The sequence below is a fragment of the Thalassophryne amazonica genome, chromosome 2 (assembly GCF_902500255.1).
Source record: "Thalassophryne amazonica chromosome 2, fThaAma1.1, whole genome shotgun sequence".
Classification (NCBI taxonomy): domain Eukaryota; kingdom Metazoa; phylum Chordata; class Actinopteri; order Batrachoidiformes; family Batrachoididae; genus Thalassophryne; species Thalassophryne amazonica.
In genome coordinates this window covers 128,409,980-128,433,083 of record NC_047104.1, presented here as the reverse complement: position 1 = coordinate 128,433,083, position 23,104 = coordinate 128,409,980, and the positions used below count along the sequence as shown (strand labels likewise).

General features: G+C 44.9%; 1 protein-coding gene across 1 annotated transcript; it reads right to left on the bottom strand.

Annotated features, from left to right (window-relative positions):
* Positions 1 to 18,559: 18,559 nt before the first annotated feature.
* On the bottom strand, positions 18,560 to 21,253 carry LOC117502966 (piggyBac transposable element-derived protein 4-like). Its single transcript, XM_034162110.1, has 3 exons — positions 20,719 to 21,253; positions 20,466 to 20,519; positions 18,560 to 20,374 (listed from the first exon to the last, which is right to left on the bottom strand). Exons 1-3 carry the CDS (start codon positions 21,032 to 21,034, stop codon positions 19,596 to 19,598), a joined length of 1,149 nt encoding a protein of 382 aa, XP_034018001.1. The 5' UTR covers positions 21,035 to 21,253; the 3' UTR covers positions 18,560 to 19,595.
* Between the last annotated feature and the right edge of the window lie 1,851 nt (positions 21,254 to 23,104).

Genomic DNA, 23,104 nt, shown 5'->3' with positions numbered 1-23,104 from the left:
CTGCTTCAAAAACAAGTTTACCACACATGTTATTTTTATATATTGTAGATACCTCTGACTGCTCAGTGGAGGATACTGTGGCTCACTTGAAAGCAACCTTGCACTCCTGTCAAGTATCCCTTAAAAATGTTGTATTATATTTCTAGAAATACAGGTCTTGCTTATTCCTAGGCTTTAGAAAAGCCTATGCATGTAACCACATGCAGTGAGTGAATTAATAGATATGTAGGTCAGTTAAACTGTTATGGCTGATGCAGGAAAGGTCAGATAGGCCCAAAGTGTAGACACAACCTGGAGACAAAGAATGGTTTTTACAGTTTATTTGGGGGCTTGGCTGGAGTGGGCTGATAGCAGAGGACAGGAACAGGTGAGCAGGGCAAGCAGAGGAGTCGGGCGTGGCGGATCTGAAGCATAGAGAGAACAGGTAAGCAGACATTTCTAAAAGACAACAGCAAAAATACAAAACATGAAAACTCTTCAGAGGAGAGGCCTAGACGTCAGTACCACAATGGAGACTGAAAGATTGGGCCGTGTCTGAATGTCTGAGCTGCGATTAAATCCTGAAGTGGCTTGATTGCCTGCAGGTGAGCAGACCCAGCAGCTGCTGAGGACCAGATGGGTACACCGGAGGAGGGAACACAGAGTTCCCACCCAGCAACACAGAGACAGGCTGACAGAAACATGACACACCATGGAGGGAAAACAACAAGACACATAAAGGGGAAAGGAAAAGCCTAAACACAAATCTTGTTGTTGTTGTTGTTGTCCATTCGGCTGCTCCCGTTTTGTGTTCGGGGTCGCCACAGCGGATACAAGTCTCCAAATTTAAATGGTACATAATCACGACAAGCAGATTAGATATTTGTGAACTTTGATGCCCTAGATTGATTCAAAAAAGTAATTTTTTGTTTGTTTATGTAAAATACCATATGAACCTGTCTGCCATCTGCTGGACTTATCTGTCCTTGTAGGAATGCATAATCTTATCATCACATGAATTATGTATATTGAGAGCAGGTGTGGTTCAAATTACATGCAGACTGACCCATTGTATTATCAGTGTGCCTTTTGGTGAGATTGGACTGCAATGTAGCATTTTGAACATGTTCAAAACTGTGATGTGGTGTCATATTCGCCATATAACATCATAACATGAAGTGTGTAGCGTTACATAGGTGTTATTACAAGCAGACACACACACATACACACACACACTTACAGTAGCAAAAATAAACCAATATAACAATGCACTCACCTATGGCCAAAGTTCACCAGATTTCCATAAAAGAGATGTGTGTTTCTGTTGCTGAAGCCACAAATCAGAGCACCTGAAAAAATGTAAAAACAAAAACTAATACTAAGGACTTTCAAGGAACCTGGTTTCCAAAGAATGCACAGTTTCCATGCAGTGTTGAAGTGGCAGTAGAGAAGACAAAATAGAATATCACATATTGCATGTGACATACAGATTATTCCCATGGATTGGTTAATTTGTATGCATGAAGTAAATACTCAAAATAAATTTGGGGGCGCATGCGGCCACTGGAAATAGTTCATGTAGTCCAACATTCTCTTTCTGTTCAATAAATGTATTTCCATGTGTGTTATTATCACCATAAACACCCAGTAATAAAGTAGAGATACATAAAATGTGTGTATGAACTAAACAAACATGGGAAGTAACAACCCAGTCTCACAGCATGTCGTGATTCAGCAGCACAAAATATACATTAATCTACTGGTTCGTCATATTGTCACGAAAAGTGCAAAATGTTTATCATGGGAGCACAAATTTATTCTAATTTATTCTTTGACAGGTGCACATTATTAAAAGTGCAGTGGGGGGGTCAGGGGTTGTTAGGGTTAGGAGAAGGAGCAAGGTTAGGTTATGGTTAAGGTTAGGGTTGGGGGTAGGAGTAGGGTTAGTAATGGTGAGTTTAAAAAAAATGTCACAAAATTACTCAAATGTTCATGAGAAAAAAAGTGAGACTGGTGTTGTGAAAGTGTAGTGACACGGACCCACAACAGGGGGCGCAAATGAACGGTCAATAGATGAGCCAAAAAGTAACAATTTAATGTTGTGAAGGTGCACAACGAATACACAGACAATCTCAGAATCTGATAACAGTCAATCCACAAAGGTGACGTGTGGGCAGGCTCGAGGATAGAAGACGTCTGTCCTGAGAAGAGCCGGAACCACACGATTTCCGCCGCCACCGAACCTGGTGAATACTGGAGCCGCCAAGTCCCGAATACCCAGGTGATCACCGTCCCCGACTGTTGGATCTGGTACTGCTGGCGAAGAACAAAGACAGTCAAGTGTGGGTGTGTGTACACCCCGTAACAACAACGGTGGGAATGCCACCTCCACCTCTAACACACACTCGTGCAGCATCTGTTTAACCACTTATCTGACGGACGTAGGACGAAACAGTCGCGACCCACGCCGGTCCTCTGGTTGACAGGTGCAAAACAATAGCTCTTGGAATCAATTACTACAGGCAGAGAAAGTTACCTCCATAGAAGTACGATATCTCGGCGATGAGGTGGAGATGACGTCTGGGTTTTATGGAGTGAGATGATGAAGAATGAGTGACAGGAGCGTTCTTCGGGTCCATACCCCTCCCAGTCCACCAGATATTGGAACCCCCGGCCCATCCAACGGATGTCCAGGAGCCGGCGCACCGTCCAAGCCGGCTCCCCGTCGATGATCCGAGCAGGAGGCGGCGCTGGTCCGGGAGCACAGAGGGGTGAGGTGTGGTGAGGTTTGATCCTTGAAACATGAAAGACCGGGTGGATCCGCAGTGAAGCCGGGAGTTGGAGCTTCACTGCGGCAGGACTGCGGACTTTGAGGATCTTGTATGGTCCGATATATCTGTCCTTGAGTTTCGGGGAGTCCACCTGGAGGGGGATGTCCTTCGTGGATAGCCACACCTCCTGCCCGGGCTGGTAAGCAGGGGCCGGGGATCGCCGGCGGTCCGCATGGGTCTTCGCCCTCGTCCGGGCCTTCAACAAGGCAGAACGGGCGGAGCACCACACCCGACGGCACTTCTGCAGGTGGGCCTGGACCGAGGGCACACCGACCTCTCCCTCCACCACGGGAAACAACGGGGGCTGATACCCCAAACACACCTCAAATGGGGAGAGGCCGGTGGCAGAGGACACCTGGCTGTTATGCGCATACTCGATCCAGGCCAGATGTTCACTCCAGGCCGTCGGGTGTGCAGACGTCACACAGCGCAGGGCTTGCTCCAATTCCTGATTGGCCCGTTCTGCCTGTCCATTGGTCTGCGGGTGATACCCGGACGAGAGGCTCACAGTGGCCCCCAGTTCCCGGCAGAAGCTGCTCCAGACGTGTGAGGAGAACTGGGGACCACGATCAGAGACGATGTCGGTGGGTATCCCATGCAGACGGATGACGTGGTGGACCAGGAGGTCTGCCGTCTCCTGGGCTGTTGGGAGCTTCGGGAGGGCCACGAAGTGGGCCGCCTTGGAGAATCGGTCCACTATCGTGAAGATGGTGGTGTTGCCCTGGGACGGCGGGAGGCCCGTGACGAAATCCAGGCCGATGTGGGACCAGGGGCGATGAGGCACAGGTAGCGGCTGGAGAAGTCCTTGGGACCTTTTATGGTCTGCCTTGCCTCTGGCACAGGTGGTGCAGGCCTGGATGTACTCCCGGACGTCGGCCTCCATAGACGCCCACCAGAAGCGCCGCCGGACAACTGCCACGGTCCTTCGCACCCCTGGATGACAGGAGAGCTTGGAACCGTGACAGAAGTCCAAGACTGCAACTCTGGCCTCTGGTGGGACATACAAACGGTTCTTCGGACCAGTTCCGGGGTCCGGGCTCCGTGCCAGGGCCTCCCGGACGATCTTCTCCACGTCCCAGGTGAGGGTGGCCACGATAGTGGACTCAGGCAGGATGGGCTCTGGTGGATCCGACAGTGCAGTTTTGACCTCCTCTTCGTGTACCCGGGACAAGGCATCTGACCTCTGGTTCTTGGTCCCGGGGCGATAGGTGATCCGGAAGTCAAAACGCCCGAAGAACAGTGACCAGCGGGCTTGCCTGGGGTTCAGCTGCTTGGCGGTCCTGATATACTCCAGGTTCCGATGGTCAGTGAAAACAGTGAACGGCACAGATGCTCCCTCCAACAGGTGTCTCCACTCCTCAAGAGCCTCTTTCACCGCAAGGAGTTCTCGATTGCCGACGTCATAGTTCCGTTCAGCCGGGGTCAACCTGCGAGAAAAGTAGGCACACGGGTGAAGAACCTTAGCGGTCTCTCCGCTCTGGGATAGCACGGCTCCTATCCCTGAGTCAGAGGCGTCCACTTCAACCACGAACTGGCGGCTAGGGTCGGGCTGCACCAAAACTGGCGTAGTAGAGAACCGTCGTTTCAACTCCTTGAACACGGCTTCGCACCGATCCGACCAGGTGAAGGGGACTTTTGGAGAGGTCAGGGCTGTCAGGGGGCTAACTACCTGACTGTAGCCCTTAATGAACCTCCTATAGAAATTAGCGAAGCCGAGGAACTGTTGCAGCTTCCTACGGCTTGTTGGTTGGGTCCAATCTCTCACCGCTGCAACCTTGGCCGGATCAGGGGCGACGGAGTTAGAGGAGATGATAAACCCCAGGAAGGACAAAGACGTGCGGTGAAACTCGCACTTCTCGCCCTTCACAAACAGTCGGTTCTCTAACAACTGCTGCAGGACCTGACGTACATGCTGGACATGGGTCTCAGGATCCGGAGAAAAGATGAGAATATCGTCCAGATATACGAAGACGAATCGGTGCAAGAAGTCCCGCAAGACGTCGTTAACCAAGGCTTGGAACGTCACGGGGGCGTTGGTGAGGCCGAACGGCATGACCAGTACTCAAAGTGACCTAACGGAGTGTTAAATGCCGTCTTCCATTCGTCTCCCTTCCGGATCCGAACCAGGTGATATGCATTTCTAAGATCCAGCTTAGTAAAGATTTTGGCTCCATGCAGGGGGGTGAACACGGAATCTAACAATGGCAACGGGTATCGGTTGCGAACCGTAATCTCATTCAGCCCCCTGTAATCAATGCATGGACGGAGTCCGCCATCTTTCTTGCCCACAAAAAAGAAACCTGCCCCCATCGGGGAGGTGGAGTTCCGGATCAGCCCGGCAGCTAATGAGTCCCGGATGTAGGTCTCCATTGATTCGCGCTCAGGTCGTGAGAGGTTGTACAGCCTGCTGGACGGGAACTCAGTGCCTGGAACCAAATCAATGGCACAATCGTACGGACGGTGCGGGGGAAGGGTGAGTGCCAGATCCTTGCTGAAGACGTCAGCAAGATCGTGGTACTCAACCGGCACTGCCGTCAGATTGGGAGGGACTTTGACCTCCTCCTTAGCATGTAAACCGGGAGGAACCGAGGATCCTAAACACACCCGATGGCAGGTTTCGCTCCACTGAACCACCACCCCAGACAGCCAATCAATCCGGCCAATCAAGCCCAAAATCACGCGGGAGGTAGAAGGAGTTACAAAAAACTCAATCTCCTCCCGATGGTTTCCAGACACCACCAGAGTTACTGGTTGTGTCTTGTGTGTGATTAAAGGGAGGAGGGTGCCATCTAGTGCCCGCACCTGCAATGGCGAAGGAAGCGCCACCAGAGGGAGCCCTACCTCCCTTGCCCATCTGCTGTCTAGCAAATTCCCTTCTGACCCCGTGCTGGGGCTTGAAGGGTTAAATCCCCGCTCAGGATTGTAACTGGGAGTCGTGTGGCAATCTGTGTGTGTCCCACGTGAATGTTTTGACCCCCCCTTAGCCCAGTCTCTAAGGGCGGTTGTTGTTGTGGCCGTTTGGGGCAGTTTTTGTGTATGTGCTCCTTTGAGCTGCAGAGAAAACACTCCCCGCGGACCAGCCTCCTCATTTTGGCCCTGTGCGTTTCCTTAACAACGCCAGCAGGGGGAGCTGTTGCCCCATGGAGCGCTGCGGCTGTGGAGCGTGGGTAGGGCGGCCCCTTTTCGAACCCGGAAGGGAGAGGGACAGCACGTATCCGGCCACGTACTTCGCCTCGCTCCTGACGGCGTTCCTCCAACCGATTGTCTAACCGTATAACGAGATCGATAAGCCCATCTAAATCCCGCGGTTCCTCCTAAGCTACCAGATGCTCCTTCAGGACCGATGACAGTCCATTTATGAAGGCGGCGCAGAGCGCAATGTTATTCCAGCCGGACCTCGCAGCCGCGATGCGGAAGTCGACTGCATATTCGGCTGCGCACCGGCGCCCCTGTCGCATTGACAGCAGCATTGTTGAAGCGGTCTCTCCTCTGTTAGGGTGATCAAACACTGTTCTGAACTCCCCCACAAACCCAGTGTATTGCTGATAACAACCGTGAGTTCTGTTCCCAGAGCGCCGTAGCCCAGGCGCGTGCCTTAACCCGAAGCAAATTAATAACATAAGCCACCTTGCTAGCGTCAGACGCGTACATCACGGGTCGTTGTACAAAGACGAGCGAACACTGCATCAGAAAGTCCGCGCACGTCTCCACACAACCCCCGTACGGCTCAGGGGGACTTATGTATGCTTCAGGTGATGGTGGGGGGGTTTGTTGAATGACCAGTGGAATGTTAATACCCGGCACCGGGTCGGCAGGAGGAGGAGCCGCAGCAGCGCTCTGATCGCGCGCTTCCACCTGTGCGGTGACAGCCTCCATCCTGCGATTAAGGATGACGTTTTGCTCGGACATCAAATCCAGCCAAGCGGTAAAGGCGGTGAGGATTTGCTGCAACTCACCGAGCACGCCTCCTGCAGACGCCTGTGCACCCTGCTCTTCCATTGGCTGTCCAACAGATAGGTGATGCCCCTCGGGATCCATGACGCTGGCCGAGATATCCTGTTGTGAAAGTGTAGTGACACGGACCCACAACAGGGGGCGCAAATGAACGGTCAATAGATGAGCCAAAAAGTAACAATTTAATGTTGTGAAGGTGCACAACGAATATACAGACAATCTCAAAATCTGATAACAGTCAATCCACAAAGGTGACGTGTGGGCAGGCTCGAGGATAGAAGACGTCTGTCCTGAGAAGAGCCGGAACCACACGATTTCCGCCGCCACCAAACCTGGTGAATACTGGAGCCGCCAAGTCCCGAATTCCCAGGTGATCACCGTCCCCGACTGTCAGATCTGGTACTGCTGGCGAAGAACAAAGACAGTCAAGTGTGGGTGTGTGTACAACCCCGTAACAACAACGGTGGGAATGCCACCTCCACCTCTAACACACACTCATGCAGCGTCTGTTTAACCACTTATCTGACGGACGTAGGACGAAACAGTCGCGACCCACGCCGGCCCTCTGGTTGACAGCTGCAAAACAATAGCTCTTGGAATCAATTACTACAGGCAGAGAAAGTTACCTCCATAGAAGTACGATATCTCGGCGATGAGGTGGAGATGACGTCTGGGTTTTATGGAGTGAGATGATGAAGAATGAGTGACAGCTGTCAGGAAATAATGAGTGACAACTGTCACTCCCGGCTGTGTCCGTGGCGGCAGCGCCCTCTCGTGCCTGAAGCCCGCACTTCAGGCAGGGCGCCCTCTGGTGGTGGGCCAGCAGTACCTCCTGTTCTGGCGGCCCACACAACAACTGGGCTGGGAAGCAGCGGCACAGCTAACCAAAAAGTTAGCTCTGATAACCATTAATCCGATAACTGAAAAGTTGTCTTTTATGATGCTAAACCGATAAACTGCTAAAAAAATCTTTATTTCAGATAACCGCTAACTTTTAATATTGATTCGGCCACATCAGATTACACTGTTGGCTTCTGATAAACCAGTTTCACTTTCATTTTTCGCTGCTGGGTAAATTCAAGGATCACAAACACATAAGAATGCACAAAAAATTAATGAATAAAAAATAAAACCCCAAACAGTGTCATCATCTTTCAAAAGGAGTAAAACACAGTATTAGAAGTATTAGAGTTTATCTCGGAATTAGATACACCGTCATTTACGAACTAAAAAGCTGCAGCTTTTTTCACACGCTTTGAACCCTGCGGCTTCAACAACCGAAATATGTCCATTAATGCATTGATTGGCAGAGTAAAATACATGTAGTAAAAATAAATTCTTACCTGTTAGCTTTAGTGGGATTCATCTGAATAAATAAGCCACATAAAGCGTCCTTTTTAAAAAAAATCCAAGACAGTGTCTAAACATGAAGAAAAGTCCCTCTGTAAAAGTCCTCTCGAGTCTTGGGGATTAAATTACACCCACAACGAAATAAAATAAAATAATGTTAAAATTAGACTATTTTGTTTTTGTGTCGAGTGAACTCACTCGCTATAACATCCAAAGTGAACTTTAAGTACACCATCCACAATGCTCACTGCATCGATTGGCCAATCACGTTTTGTCATTAATGATGATGTCATCAGCAAGTGACAGGCAGCCAGTCTGCTACAAACACACAACAGACAGACTAAAATGTTTGATTTTAGGGGTTACAAACATTTTTGACTGTTAAACTTTTTTCACTGCACCAGCGAAAAAAATTATGGGACTGAAAGTTATCGGAACTAAATTTATTGGAAGATAATTGGTCCGATGATGGTTTTAAAACTTATATGAAAAGCTAATCCGCTAGTAAAAACTATTGGATTAGCTCAACTGTGCCCACTAGAGGTGGGCAGATCGATCCTGATATCGATAATATCGATACCAACGCTGTTATTGATATTGAATGATCCTCGTGTAAAAAGATCGATACTCAAGCTTTTTTTCTCTCCTGCAGACACACTGACTGCTGCACACGGAGATTCATCAAAGTTTACTCTCTGTCTGTAAGAGCAGCGCTGTGCTGTGTCACACAACATGGAGCAGCACACCCTCCCCCCTCTCATCTTTTGTTGTTACGCTGTCATGTGGCTCAGCGGCGCCAGCCAACAGCCATGCAGTCAAGCTCAGCCTGGCCCGCCCACTCAGTGCTCGCCTCGAGTCAACACGTGACACTGTGAACATGATACTGTTCTTTAAAACTTCTAATCCTTTGTTCTCAACAGGAGGACAGTTTTTCCCTTAACATACTCTTTCTTTATTTATACTTTCTTTATTTAATTTTCACTTATTTTTATTTTGATTAAAGCCAGAAGTGCACTGATGGGAGGAAATTCCTTATTCTTTGTATTATTTTCTTGTGTTGTTCGACTTGGAAAAAAAAGAACAAGTTTGAAACTGTTTACAGTATTTGCTGTGGTGTGTTAGTTTTTCTCTGTTGTGGTTTGTCAGCTCTCTAACCTCAGAAGATTGTTTTAATTTGCTTTAAGTTCTATTTTTTTACACTCTTTATTTAAAAAACAATGTAGAGAAGTGCACTGAGGGAAAGAAATTCCTTATTTTTTTGTATTATTTTATTGTATTGTTCGACTTGAAAAACAGAATAAGTTTGAAACTGTTTACAGTATTTGTTGTGGTGTGTTAAGTTTGCTGTATTGTGGTTTGTCAGCCCTCTACCTCAGGAGATTTTGTTTTAAGTTGTGTTGAGTGATTTTTTTTTAAACAAAAATGTTGATTGTGATAATAAAGTATTTTGTTGTCACGTACAATTTTTGGCGAAATTCTATCCTAGGTCCTTTGGATCCTCTGGATCTATGAAGCTTAAATATGAAAAAGTATCGGTATCGATATCGGCGATACTGGGTCTGTATTTACTTGGTATCGGATCAATACCAAAATTCCCGGTATCGCCCACCTCTAGTGCCTACCACTGTTGGGAAGTAATTGTATGTTTTGAGCACACAGTAGATTTTTTTTTTTGTCTCTTTTATTGGAGCTCTGTATTACCCAGATTACCCAAAACCTGTGCAGCACTGCATACAGCGCCCAGCGCCTGCTTGTCCTTTGCTGCACAGATAGAGACGTACACCGTAACGTGTACACTTGTGTTCTGCGCTCCTTCTGAAATATGTTTCTGTATTACACTGATGCAGGACTGCATTACGCTGATAAGACACGAGTGCATCGTATCACTGCGTTCCGAGTGTAGCTTTAGCTTGAGGATTAAATGTTTAGCAGAATGAAACAAATCACTCAAGTGAATTAAGCAGCTTCTCCGCAACACAACTTGAAATTTCTCCCACATTTGTCTTTAACAAAGCAAGAAGGAAAAAAAACACCCCTGTTTCCTACAGAAAGACCAGTTCCACATTTGTTAAACTTCTGCACTGTTGTCAAGGAAACCAAATCAGCTTTAGTTTTTAATCCTCCAGCTACTGTGCCCCAGTGGTTCATGTCATGTCACTCTTCAGCTGTATGATGCATGCATATGCACAAGAGTGAGGTTAGGCTGTAGAAATAACAAATGGGAGCATCACAGCACTGCTGATATGTTATTCATCTCTGACAGGGGGATTGAAAGTAATTTAAGGTAAGAAAGATTTTTTTTAGACCATGGTTTGTTCCCGCCGCTGCTGCTCCAGCGCTGCTGTAAAATGACAACAGTAAAAAGGCAGTTGTCATTCCTTCAGACACGTCTGTGTAACAAGGCTGCTGATCAATGTTTCCATCAGATGAGAACAACATTGTTATAAAAGTCTGGCTGCTTCTCTGGGTTCCACTTTAATTGCTTCCCTCTGTAAGCCGCACAGAACTGTGCTGTCACCTAAACACTTTTTGACTAATATTTACGACCGGAAGCATCAGCGTAAGAACGCTTAACTGAAGCTATAGTTATCCTCCCGGCTGCATTTATAGTCATTGTGGTGATGACAAAGTAATTCTGTGTTTTATTAGCACACAGCTCTTCTGCTATCATTCGAGGTGTGACGGAGCTTAAGTATTATTGAACACATTCACGGGTGCAACATCTGCGGAAATGAAGTCGATGTGAGAAGTGCTTTTCCGTTCACCGCGCCTATAGTTGAGGCTTAGCCGCTGATGATTTGCACATTTGTCCTGAAACAAACTGTGATTGCAGTAATCAAATTGGATCTCACTCGCATCCTTCACCGACATCGTGTTATATTCTTAAGGTGTTCTGTATTTCATGGCTATTACCAACTTAATGCGCACTCTTCCTGTTTCTACAGTGCTTTGCAGAGCTGCCGCGCCGATTTATGTCTGCGTGTTCTGTACAAGTGTAACAAATCTTTGGTTTTCCATCTGTGACAGCTTAAGGGCCACAATCATTATCTAAGACATTGGCTTTAACTGACAAAGAATATATAGCTGCTCTGCGTGGAATGGAAATCAGTTTTAGGAATAGCGATGTTGGCGGGGTGCTGCCTGATGGAAAATAAATAAATAAATTATGAGTTCATCATGCAAATTCATCCTCCCAACCGTGGCACATTCTTCAAATAGACACCTCCTCTGGAGAGACGGAGACACAGTCTGATAAAGAGACAAATGAGCTGGTGATCTCCATTCCAGCCTCCTTCCTCGCCGCCTGCTCTGCTTTCTGTATATATATGTGTGTGTGTGTGTGTGTGTGTGTGTGTGTGTGTGTGTGTGTGTGTGTGTGTGTGTGAGAGAGAGAGAAAGACAGAGAAGATGTGGTGAAGGTGTGGGGGACAGCAAGGTGGGGGCTTCGACCTTTTCGATGATGACAACCAAGTCTAGCACCAAAACTGTATCATTTATTCCAGATGATTGCTGATCACTGCCGTATAGGCAGCATGTTCAGACAGCAAATATTTGTTTCTGTTAAAGGCTTGAAGGAATCATCTGATGTAGAAACAAGAATTGTTAAATTGCTGGGTAATAGTACCTGTGTGCATTAAGACAGTAATGCCTATGGTGATCTCACAGTTGACCCCGTTGACCTTGACTTTCACCCAAATGCATGACCTCTGGCTGACTTTGCCAGGGTCATTCTGGAGTCTACTTAAATGTGTGCCACATTTGGTAGAAATCAGGTTGAAAATCAAATTCCTTTACCTTAACGTTTGCTAAAATTAATCTGGTCAACCTTCATTGACATACCAAGATAGGCTGAAATCAGTACTCCTATCTGTGTGGAAGAGAGGCATTAAACGCACAAGGAAACATGACCTTGACCCCCAAAACTGACCTTTGATACATTTGATGCCACTTGGCCAAATCCAGGATCCACCAACATATGTGTATGTTTGATGGAAATTGGAGAGAAAATTACAACTTTTACCTTTGACCACAGTGACCTTGACATTTTAACCCTCTCGGGTCTGAGGGCATTTTTTGGACAGTTTACTCGCCTGGCATAAATGTTTTATTATTGCTGTTAACAGCTCTCCCTGCATCCCACAATCAAGTTTTATGTCTCTTTTTTTTTTTTCAGGACAACCTGTCCTTTCATAATATATGAGGTCTGTCAATAAAGTAACGGTCCTTTTAATTTTTTTCAAAAACTATATGGATTTCATTCATATGTTTTTACGTCAGACATGCTTGAACCCTCGTGCGCATGCGTGAGTTTTTCCACGCCTGTCGGTGACGTCATTCGCCTGTGAGCACTCCTTGGGAAGGAGTGGTCCCGCCCCCTCGTCGGATTTTCATTGTCTGGAAATGGCGGAATGAAAAGGACTTTTTTCCATCAGAATTTTTTCAGAAACTGTTAGAGACTGGCACCTGGAAACCATTCGAAAAATTTATCTGGCTTTCTGTGAAAATTTTACAGGCTTCACAGAGAATAAGGTCTGTTAGTACAGCTTTAAGGACCCCTTTAAGGACGCTCAGCGCGCCACGCTCCGAGCTGCGACGACGCGGCACAAGCCACCGGACCATTTCTAAACGGATGGCTCTGTGGATACGAGACCGTCGTGTGCTCTTTCTCTGATTATCACAAGAGCTGGACATCAGCCATTTTCTGGCATATTTCACTTTTAACAAGAGATTTTGTCATGGAAAGCTGCGCAGAGGCTTCGCGTCACGACCGATTTGCTTTGGAAGCGAGACAAAGGAACACCTCTGTTTCGGCATGTCAGAGGACAAGTTTGGACATGTCCAGCTCTCCACAATTTCACTGATACTTACTGGACTGGTAAGCACTGAAAGCCGAGATAGACATGTCCAAACTTGTCCTCTGACACGCCGAAACGGAGGTGTTCCTTTGTCTTGCTTCCAAAGCGAATCGGTCGTGACGTGCGAAGCTTCCGCGCGGCTTTCCATGACAAAATCTCTTGTTAAAAGTGAAATATGCCGGAAAATGGTTGATGTCCAGCTCTTGTAATAACCAAAAAAAGTCCTTTTCATTCTGCCATTTCCAGACAATGAAAATCCGACGAGGGGGCGGGACCACTCCTTCCCAAGGCGTGCTCACAGGCGAATGATGTCACCGACAGGCGTGGAAAAACTCACGCATGCGCATGAGGGTTCAAGCATGTCTGACGTAAAAACATATGAATGAAATCCATATAGTTTTTGAAAAAAATAAAAAGGACCGTTACTTTATTGACAGACCTCAGTATATGCTTTTGTTGTGTTTTGTAAGTGTAATAAAGGTTTACAATCAGAAATATGAAAGGAAAAAGTAAAGCGGAAAATAATTTTCCACACACATTTATTCAAAACACACAGCAAACTATAATAAACAACTGTTTTGACACTTTGTAAAGGTAATTTGAGGTCTTGTGTGAAAGACTGTACAACAAAAAGGTTCAAACAATAAACACAAATGCACATTTTGATCAATATATACAAAATGGTCTATGCGCCTTTGTTTATCTTCAACTCAAAGCAATTTCTGTCTGCTATTACACAAAGGTCACATCACAAATTTCTATTTCTACTGTGTTTTGGAGTCTTCTGTCTGACTGCAAGCAGCTTTCATTTCACACTTTGGCTCCTACAATCTGAGGAGCGGCCCCTCTCCCTCACCCCATTGATATGGTAAACAGTGCTTTACGCCAAAGGGAGAGAGCCACAGAGTAATCCAGTAACATTCAAATGCAAACTAGTGGAGCAATCCTGGTAGTTACACACTCTTTGTTTGAGCACATGAGATTGTCATGCGAGGCTCTCCGTCTGCTTTCACTTTTGCTGTGCGTAATGGTGTAGGGCGCATTGGAAGAGTTAGGGGGCTATTCAAACGGGCCAACTAGTAAGATATCACTCCTGAAAACGATCTTTGGTTTATCATGTGAGGTAAATCTGCCCTACGATTGGATTTTGGAAAACCATGTGACGGTGAACCAATTCCAATTGGACACTCACATTGCGCACATCATCACACAGCTTCTATGAGGAGTACAAAGATGGCCGACGGTGGATCAACAGTCCTCGGAGTTAACTTTTCAGCAAAAAAGTAAGTTTCTATCTCATATCATTAAAAACTTATTTATAATTTAGTAAAGCTTGGTGCCAGCCATCATATACGACGGTGTCAGCCCCAGAGGGTTAAGAACAATTCTAGGTTTTATCTTTCATTACAGTTTTTCTTCATTGGTTTGGCTTATTTCTTGAAACTGAGATGACATTCTCAAAATGACATGGACAAATCCCCAAACTAACTTGCAGTTTCTCAGAACAGAATGGCATTTCTCATTGCTTTCATCACATTTCAAATGCCTCATCACATGTTCCAAGCACTTAGTACATCTTTGCAAATGGTTATGTACAAGTTGCCTACATTTAACACAATCAGCCTACATTTAGAACATTTTCCAAAAAAGTGCATCTTGCTGATCTATCCCAATTGGTTGGTTTTCAGTGTAATGGTTGTTCTCTCCAAAACATGTCAGCACAATTTCATCGTATAAGTCATCATCTGCAGAATAATCTGCTCAATTGTAAAAATTAGTTAAGAAATTGGAATACAATACAGCACACATATTTTGGAACATTTCATACATTCATGACAAACAGGTGAAAGCAGGTTTTGACGAGGAGGAGTGTCCCACATTACAGGTGACCAATCCATCAGTTTGTTGAGTTACCTGACAGGTGTTGTCTATGATTTTGAATGCTGGCATTGCTGTATATATACAGCTTGGCCTGGTGCTAGTACTTTTTCCAATGTCAACATGGAGAGACCGCAAGTACAAGGCCAACCTCCACCTGGAGGAAGGGGAAGAGGAAGAGAAGGAGAAGGAAGAGCAAGAGGAAGAGGAAGAGGAGGAGGAGGATTGAGGGTGCGTGGTGGTAGAGGAGCGGGAAGAGGAGGACTGGGGCTGCGCGGTGGTAGAGGAGTAGGAAGAGGAGGAGTGAGGGTTCGTGGTGGTGGAATAAGAGGAAGAGGAGTTTGCAGACATCATCCTGTCCCGGATGAAATTCGGGCCACCGTTATTGACCATGTAGTCAACCATCACCTCACAATGGCAGAGGCAGGGCGCCGAGTGCAGCCTAATGTGCCACGCTCCACAGTCTCCTCCATCATACAAACCTTTCGCCGGGAAAACAGGTATGCACTCAGGCAATGACACAACTACAGAATTCTCTAAGAAAGCCTTACTGTACTGTTACCGTGTTTGATTCAGTGTGTGTGTGTGTGTGTGTGTGTGTGTGTGTGGGCCCATAGGCTACTGCAAAATCTCACCTCAGTGTCACAGTATGATACAGCACACTATTGTAGCATGACAAACAAAATATGATTGTACTGTAAATTAGACAAAATACAGTGTTGCAGTTTACAGTAGTACTGCAGTGCATTTGTAAGTACAGTAGCCTACAAAAGCTATAGAATGATAGCAGAATGAAGCAGTACGCAATACAGTCATTAAAGTGATTGACAATATGTAACAAAGACATAAGACAAACACTACAAATAGTCATGTTGTCTGTGTCTATGAGCAGGATTGGGCGACAGCGTTATATAGGTGGGAGAAGACGACTGCTCACCGTTCGCCAAGAAGGAGAGATCTGCAACATGGTCATTGCAAATAATGCAATCACACTGACACAGATCCATGACACAATCCTCCAAAATGACACAGTCTTCCAAAACATCAACTCCATCAGCATATCCACAATAGACCGGGTACTGAAGAAAACCCTCATGACCATGAACGAGATCTACAGAGTACCATTCGAATGAACACAGACAGAGTGAAAGAGCTGCGGTACCAGTATGTGCAGGTAAGCCAATTATTCATGGTCTATCAGTTTGTATAGCCTACACTGTGCAAAGGTTCCAATTTCTGAGGGTTACCAGTATCCTCTTTGCCTTTGGAATCCAGCTTTACAATACAGTGTCTGACCACAGCATGTTGCCAAAGAACTGTAACAGAACACTGTCATCATTATGTCTCCCTTCTATTTGTGTCAGAAAACTACCTGCAGAACCTCTGCATATGCCTGCACTCTAGGTTTGGAACCACAGTGGGTTATATTGACTTTGTGAAGAGTATTACCGCTGTGACCGTGTGACCCATCTATATGACTGATTTGGTTCATTTTTCTCTTTTGTTGAGAATCCTGGCACTAGAGGGGAATGAAACCCCCCATATCCTAGTATTTGTTGATGAGGCAGGGTTCAACCTGGCCAAGGGCCGCAGGCGTGGCCGAAACATCATTGGCCAGCGGGCCACAGTGGATGTCCCTGGCCAGCGGGGGGGAAATATTACCATGTGTGCGGCTATATCTGAAAATGATGTGGCCACACACATGGCAAGCTTGGGCCCATACAACACTGAGAAACTCCTCCATTTCCTGGACCGTTTGTATCTGGATTTAGTTCCAGAAAATGAGAGGGGTCTCGAAGGGCTCCACCTACCCCAGTTTGTCATTGTGTGGGACAATGTCAGCTTTCACCGTGGCCCACGCATCAGGGCATGGTTTGACACACATCCAGGGATGCATAATGTCCCACTACCTCCATATTCTCCATTCCTTAACCCTATTGAGGAATTTTTCTCCACTTGGAGATGGAGAGTGTATGAACATCATGCTCAGAGCCAGAGGTCCCTCCTCAATGCGATGGATGCTGCCTGTGATGATATAACAGGCGATCAGTGTAGAGGATGGCTTAGGCATTCACGGCGCTTCTTCCCACGGTGCATTGCTAGAGAACACATCAGATGCGGTGTTGATGAGAATTTATGGCCATACAGACCAGCAGATGGATGGCCAGGAAGATGAGGAGGGTGACCAGGAGAGAGAGGGAGTGACACAGAGTAGTTAGAATGTTACTGTATTTAATTTGTGATGCTTGACTGTTTTTTTACATACTGTAATGTATTTTGTTTTGTTTTTGCAGGTTTTTGTATTTTGTATACATAGTATATTGTATACATTTTCCTTTGTATTTTTTTTCTTTCCTACCTACAGTAATGTGTTGTGAATAAAAATAATTACAATTTCCTCAGCAGAATGAGTGCAGTGTGTGTGGTGTGAAAATTGTATTCCTTTAGCTAGACCTCTGCCATAAAGACAAAACATCTAAGCATTTTGACTTGCAGTACTTACACAATGCCAAAGGGACAATGCATTTTGGGGACACTGATGATTTGTGTGAGAAAGGAATTTAGTTTTGACACATGGGTAAACTGTTTTTGTAGCGATATGAGCATGTGATGAGGATCCATGTAGTTGTGCTGCACCGTCCAGTTTATTTTGACAGGAGGACGACATGAATGAAAATGTGCCAAAGCAATTGAGAAGGATCTATGCCATTTTTATGATACTGACTATTTATATGGGAGAGGGACTTCATTTTGAAGCAAGAATGAACGTTTTGGGAGACATATGACATTTTGCTGGTTATCTGAAGTGTTGCGAAGAACTGTAAGTCTGTTTGGCCAATTTACCTTATAGGAATATCATCTCAGTTTCAAGAAATGAGCCAAACCAATGGAGAAAAACTGTAATATATCAAGTTTGATGGAAGTCAGCCATGTGACCAAGGAGGAGTAGGGAAGCAAGCAGAAAAGCTCACATTTTGTCCTTTGTTCCAAATGACCTTGGCCAAGAAGACAGTGCATTTGTTCCCGGTTCAAGACCCCCTGTCCCATTCTCCATGTAATGTGAGCTATGTCACGAAGAGCATCCGGTGTAAGATTTGTGCCAAATCGACACTCAGATCCATATCAGATCTGCTGTGGCAACTCCAAGTGGAAAAGAAAAGAGAAAAAGAAAGAACTTATTGTTCTCAATGGCCTTGACCTTCACAACAATTCTGGGGTCAGTCTACATGCACACAGCAAGTTTAGTGATAATTGCATATTGTCATATGTACATAGTACAATGTACAAAGTTCATACTTCAATGTCTTTTTCACAGACTAGACAATTAACTCATTGGCTGCCAGCCATTTTCTGAGCAGCCAACCCCTCACTGCCAGCTGTTTTGGGGAATTTTGATCTATGTTTCAAGACCCACAGAATTTTGTCTGCTATGACTATGAAAAAACCAAAACCACCATCAGAAAGATTAGAGTCTTATCTTTCATCAAAAAAAAAAAGTTTGTCTCTACCTTCTTCCATTCTTGAGTAATTGGCAGGAGAACATAGGGTGGTTTCACCAAAAACACCAGTTTCCAACTAAAAAGGTGAGAAAAACAGCTTTTTGTGAAATGACGCATGTCGACCAGAACAGTGACTTTGATGTGAATATTTTTTACTTTAGTGACACCTCAAACGTGAACATTGTTTGCTGCTATAAAAACAACAAAAACACTGGAAAAAAGGCTTTTGATGGCAAAAAAAATAATCATTTATTTACAATTATATCAACTAAAACAAATGACACTGTATATAACTATTTACAATTTCCCTACTACTATCCCTACTATTACAACTATTTACAAAATAACTTTTTTGGTGTGTTGCAGCTGTTGTGCATATGTGCACGTGTGTGTGTTTGTGCATGTGTTCACCCATCAGCATAATGTCTTTGTGTATGGAAAGCAGTGAAACACTCGCCGGCATGCAAGGGGACACCACAGGACTTACAAAAGAGTCTGGTCTCACTGCGCAGGCCCCTACGTACACAGACCCTACACCTTCGTGCTGGTCTCGCCTTATTGCTGGTGGGCATCAGGGGTTCCAGGTGATGGTTGGCCATCTTTCCATCCAGTCTGCTCTCTGGGTCAGTCTTATAAGGCGCCCTCGGAGTAGACCTACCATCACCCTCGGCCCCCACACCTGCTTCCTCTACTTGCTCTCCCACCTCCCTCTCATCGCCCTTCTCTTTTTCGCCCACACGTTTTGTGGTCCAGGACTGCACGACCCTGCGAATAAAAGTGAGAAGGCTTTTGCATTCTCCTTGGTTTCTGTGTTTGTAGATTATGTATGCGTTAAACATGCACAGCTGCAAAATATAAGCTACAAACTTTTTGGACCAGTTCAGTGACCTTCGTATGAAGGGGTAGTACGTGATGTTCTGGTCCAATTTGTCCACCCCATTCATGGACAAGTTGTACGCCACAACACACTCTGGTTTGAACAGGGGAACCTTTTCTTTGTGTCCCTTCTGCCACACCTCAACCCTCTTCATGCTATCTCTGTGGCAGGTTGTCACCATTTTCACAAGCCGCTTGTCCTGCCACGCTACCACCATCACCTTCTTATTGTGCAGCACAACTTTTTCCCCCACCCCCAGATCAGTCTTTGCCAGGTCTGTGATGGTCTTTGGTTCCCCCCTATTCTTCCTCAGTGTCCCACAGACGTTGGTTTGTGCTCCCAGTAAACGCTCACAGAGCGCGACAGAATTCTAAAAATTATCCATGTAGAGCATATAGCCATGGCCTGGGAGGCGATCAAGGAGGGAGAAAATGGTATCCTGCAGAGTGTTCGGTCTCCCAACATAAGGCTGCATATTGAAGCAGTACCCTGTCGCAGAGTCACACAGAATGTATGACTTTATCCCATATTTCACAGGCTTTTGTGGGTTGTAAACCCTGAAAGACAGGCGGCCCCTCCACTGCATCATACCCTCATCAATGCAAATGTTTTGCCCTGGCTGATACAGCTCCTTGAACTTGTCAAGAACATAGTCTAACACTGGACGGACTTTGTACAGTCTGTCAGCTGCATCCTGTGAAGCATTGTCATTGAAATGAAGGAAACGCCATATGAGCTGGAACCTGTTCCGTGGCATGGTGTGACTGAAATGAGGTGTAGAGTCCACCTCATCAACACTCCAGTACATGTCAAGGCGTGGCTTTTTGACAAAGCCAGTGAGAAAAGTGAGGCCGAAGAAACTTTTCAGTTCTGGGACTGACACCGGTTTCCAAGAGGAACCTCTGCTGTGTGGCAGACTTTCTGGGTGTGCACTGAGGTACTGTGTGGCGTAAAGGTTGGTCTGGTCAACAATATGTTGAAGTAGTTCGTCAGTCAGGAAGAGCTCCAGGAAGTCTGCTGGTTTGTCGGAATCCAGCTCCGCAGCAGCTCTTCGGGGTCCAGGGGTCGCAGTGAAGGGGAACACGTTTGGTGTCCAGTCACCTGTATGCCACCCAGAATCTGCTCCATGACTGCTGCTCGATACACGACCTGTAAATTATGGAAATACATACCATTACTATAAAATAAACAATTTTTATTGCTACTATGTGATGTGCAGATTTTGGATGTATATTCTTACCTCTCTTCTTTTCACTGCCATCATTGGCACTGGCAGCTGTGCTGGTTGCACTACCTGTAAATTATGGAAATAGATAGAAAATACCATAACAAATGCTGCTATGTGAGAAAAATCCTACTCTCCTTTGATCAGTAAAAAGTTAGCTATCTATTTATGTACAATTGCTGCTATGTGAGAAAATCCTCTCATTTTATCTGATCAGTAAAAGTTAGTTAGCTATATATGCTATATATAAGTATGTATTGTACTGTACCTCTTTTGTGTGTGACCGGAGCGTCTGGGGACGAGTCTCTGCTGCTCCTCCCTGATCCAGACGGTAACCACTCGTCTGAAGAATCCGGGTCAGGTTCGCTACAACCATCGGATTCATCCTCTGAGCTGGCCACCATTTGTGTGCGCCGCACGCGGCTTGGCCCGGGTTGAACTTCGTCCATTTCTCGGGACACCTCCTCTCCGCGATCCCCACCCAAACCACCGGCGATCCCGACACTCTCTCGCTCCGTACTCCGGGAAAGAGCTTGCTGAAGCGTGAGCTGCATTAGCTTTCCTTTGCCATTCATTTTCGCCATCTTGCCTCTACTCACCCTCCTGGCCCTCCTCTTCTTCTCTCACTGACGATCCTTCAGAGCACACTACCGCCTCATACTGGATTAACTTCACAATTACATCACGTATAAGCTTGATCTCCACAGACAAGCTGCGCCAGGATGTTCGCCGGCGGTTACCATGAAAACATGTAATTGACGTATATATACGTCTTTGGCAGCGAGCGGTTGGCGGCCAATTGACGTATATATACGTCTTTGGCAGCGAGTGAGTTAAAAAGCAGGACAACATTACAATAAGTTCAATAAAATTTTGTCGAGTATAACATCAGTTATACTAGATAATAGTATTATCTGTTAAAAATGGTGTAAGTACATTTCTATTTACAGAGCAAAATCCTCAGTGTTAATTCAACTGCCATCATTTTAATAAGCTCCAGACCCAGGATTTGGTAATGAGTGAAAGCGACAAGTTAATTTCAAATTACATGTAACTTCAAACCCACGCATGTTGAGAGAGAGAGAGAGAGAGAGAGTGAGAAGGAAGAGACGTTGGCTTTAACTACTTTCATATGAAATAGTTTGTAGTTTTATGTGGATGTATGACTGTTAATTGACATTTAGAATGTACCTGTTATTAAACAACCAAAAAATTCCCTTTGTCCTGCATCCTTACTTTTTCTTTGCAGCTCTCTTTTCTTTTGCAAAGTAAAGGTTTACTTACGAAGTTTTACTTGTGATTTAGTACATTTCTGTGCAAAATCTGTCCATTTCTCACACTGAAAAGCACACCGGCTCCGAATCCATCGTCAATCTCTCAACCTCTGACCATCCAGCAAATGGAGTCACACTGAAATTCACAGAGTTTGAAAAACTTTGTCCTCATTATATGCCATTTTAAATTATGTGCGTTACAAGATAACAGCGTTAGTTATCATGGAACCAAACTGAGGGGTAGGGCTCTCTCTCTCTCTCTCTATCTATCTATCTATCTATCTACATTGGAAAAAAGAGAATAGCTGAACCAACTTAAATGAATTGTTTTAACTGGTAACAGCTAAATTAATTAAGTTGTTTGAATTTAAGTTTGTAAGTTACAGTTGATCTAATGTATTAAGTTCAAACAACTTAATTCATTGAGATGTTACCAACTGAAACAACCTTTTAAGTTTGTTCTTTTTTCAGTCTATCTATCTATCTATCTATCTATCTATCTATCTATCTATCTATCTATCTATCTATCTATCTATCTATCTATCTATCTATCTATCTATCTATCTATCTATCTATCAACATTGGAAAAAAGAGAATAGCTGAACCAACTTAAATGAATTGTTTTAACTGGTAACAGCTAAATGAATTAAGTTGTTTGAAGTTAGGTTTGTAAGTTACAGTTGATCTAATGTATTAAGTTCAAACAACTTAATTCATTGAGATGTTACCAACTGAAACAACCTTTTAAGTTTGTTTTTTCAGTCTGTCTATCTATCTATCTATCTATCTATCTATCTATCTATCTATCTATCTATCTATCTATCTATCTATCTATCTATCTATCTATCTATCTATCTATCTATCTATCTATCTATCTATCTATCTATCTATCTATCTATCCCAACAGTTTGGAAAATTAACAATATGGTTTATGCAAATCTTGCCAGTTCTGAGTTCAAACTGCACTTTTAGTAACATCCTCACCTTCTTTGTGTTCCTACATTTTTAATACTACAGAGCCATTGCTTGCACATTATTTACAAGAATACCGCAGACATTGGTCAGAGGTTGGGTTTGAACCCAAAACCTATGAGATATAAAGCAACAGCACTGTTGTAGCACATCACTGAAAACTCACAGCATGTGATAGTGGAATTCTCTCGTGACATGCAACTCATGAAGAGGGTTCAAATTGCAATTCCCGAGAGTTAAATTGTATTTGTGTGAATAGACACTGCAGTAATGTGATCTCTCACAAAATAACTCCAGCCTTGTGCCAGATTAACTTTCATATTTAAAATCAACTCTGAAATATTTGATTCTGAGAATTTAATACTCTAGTTTTTCGATATCTATCTATCTATCTATCTATCTATCTAT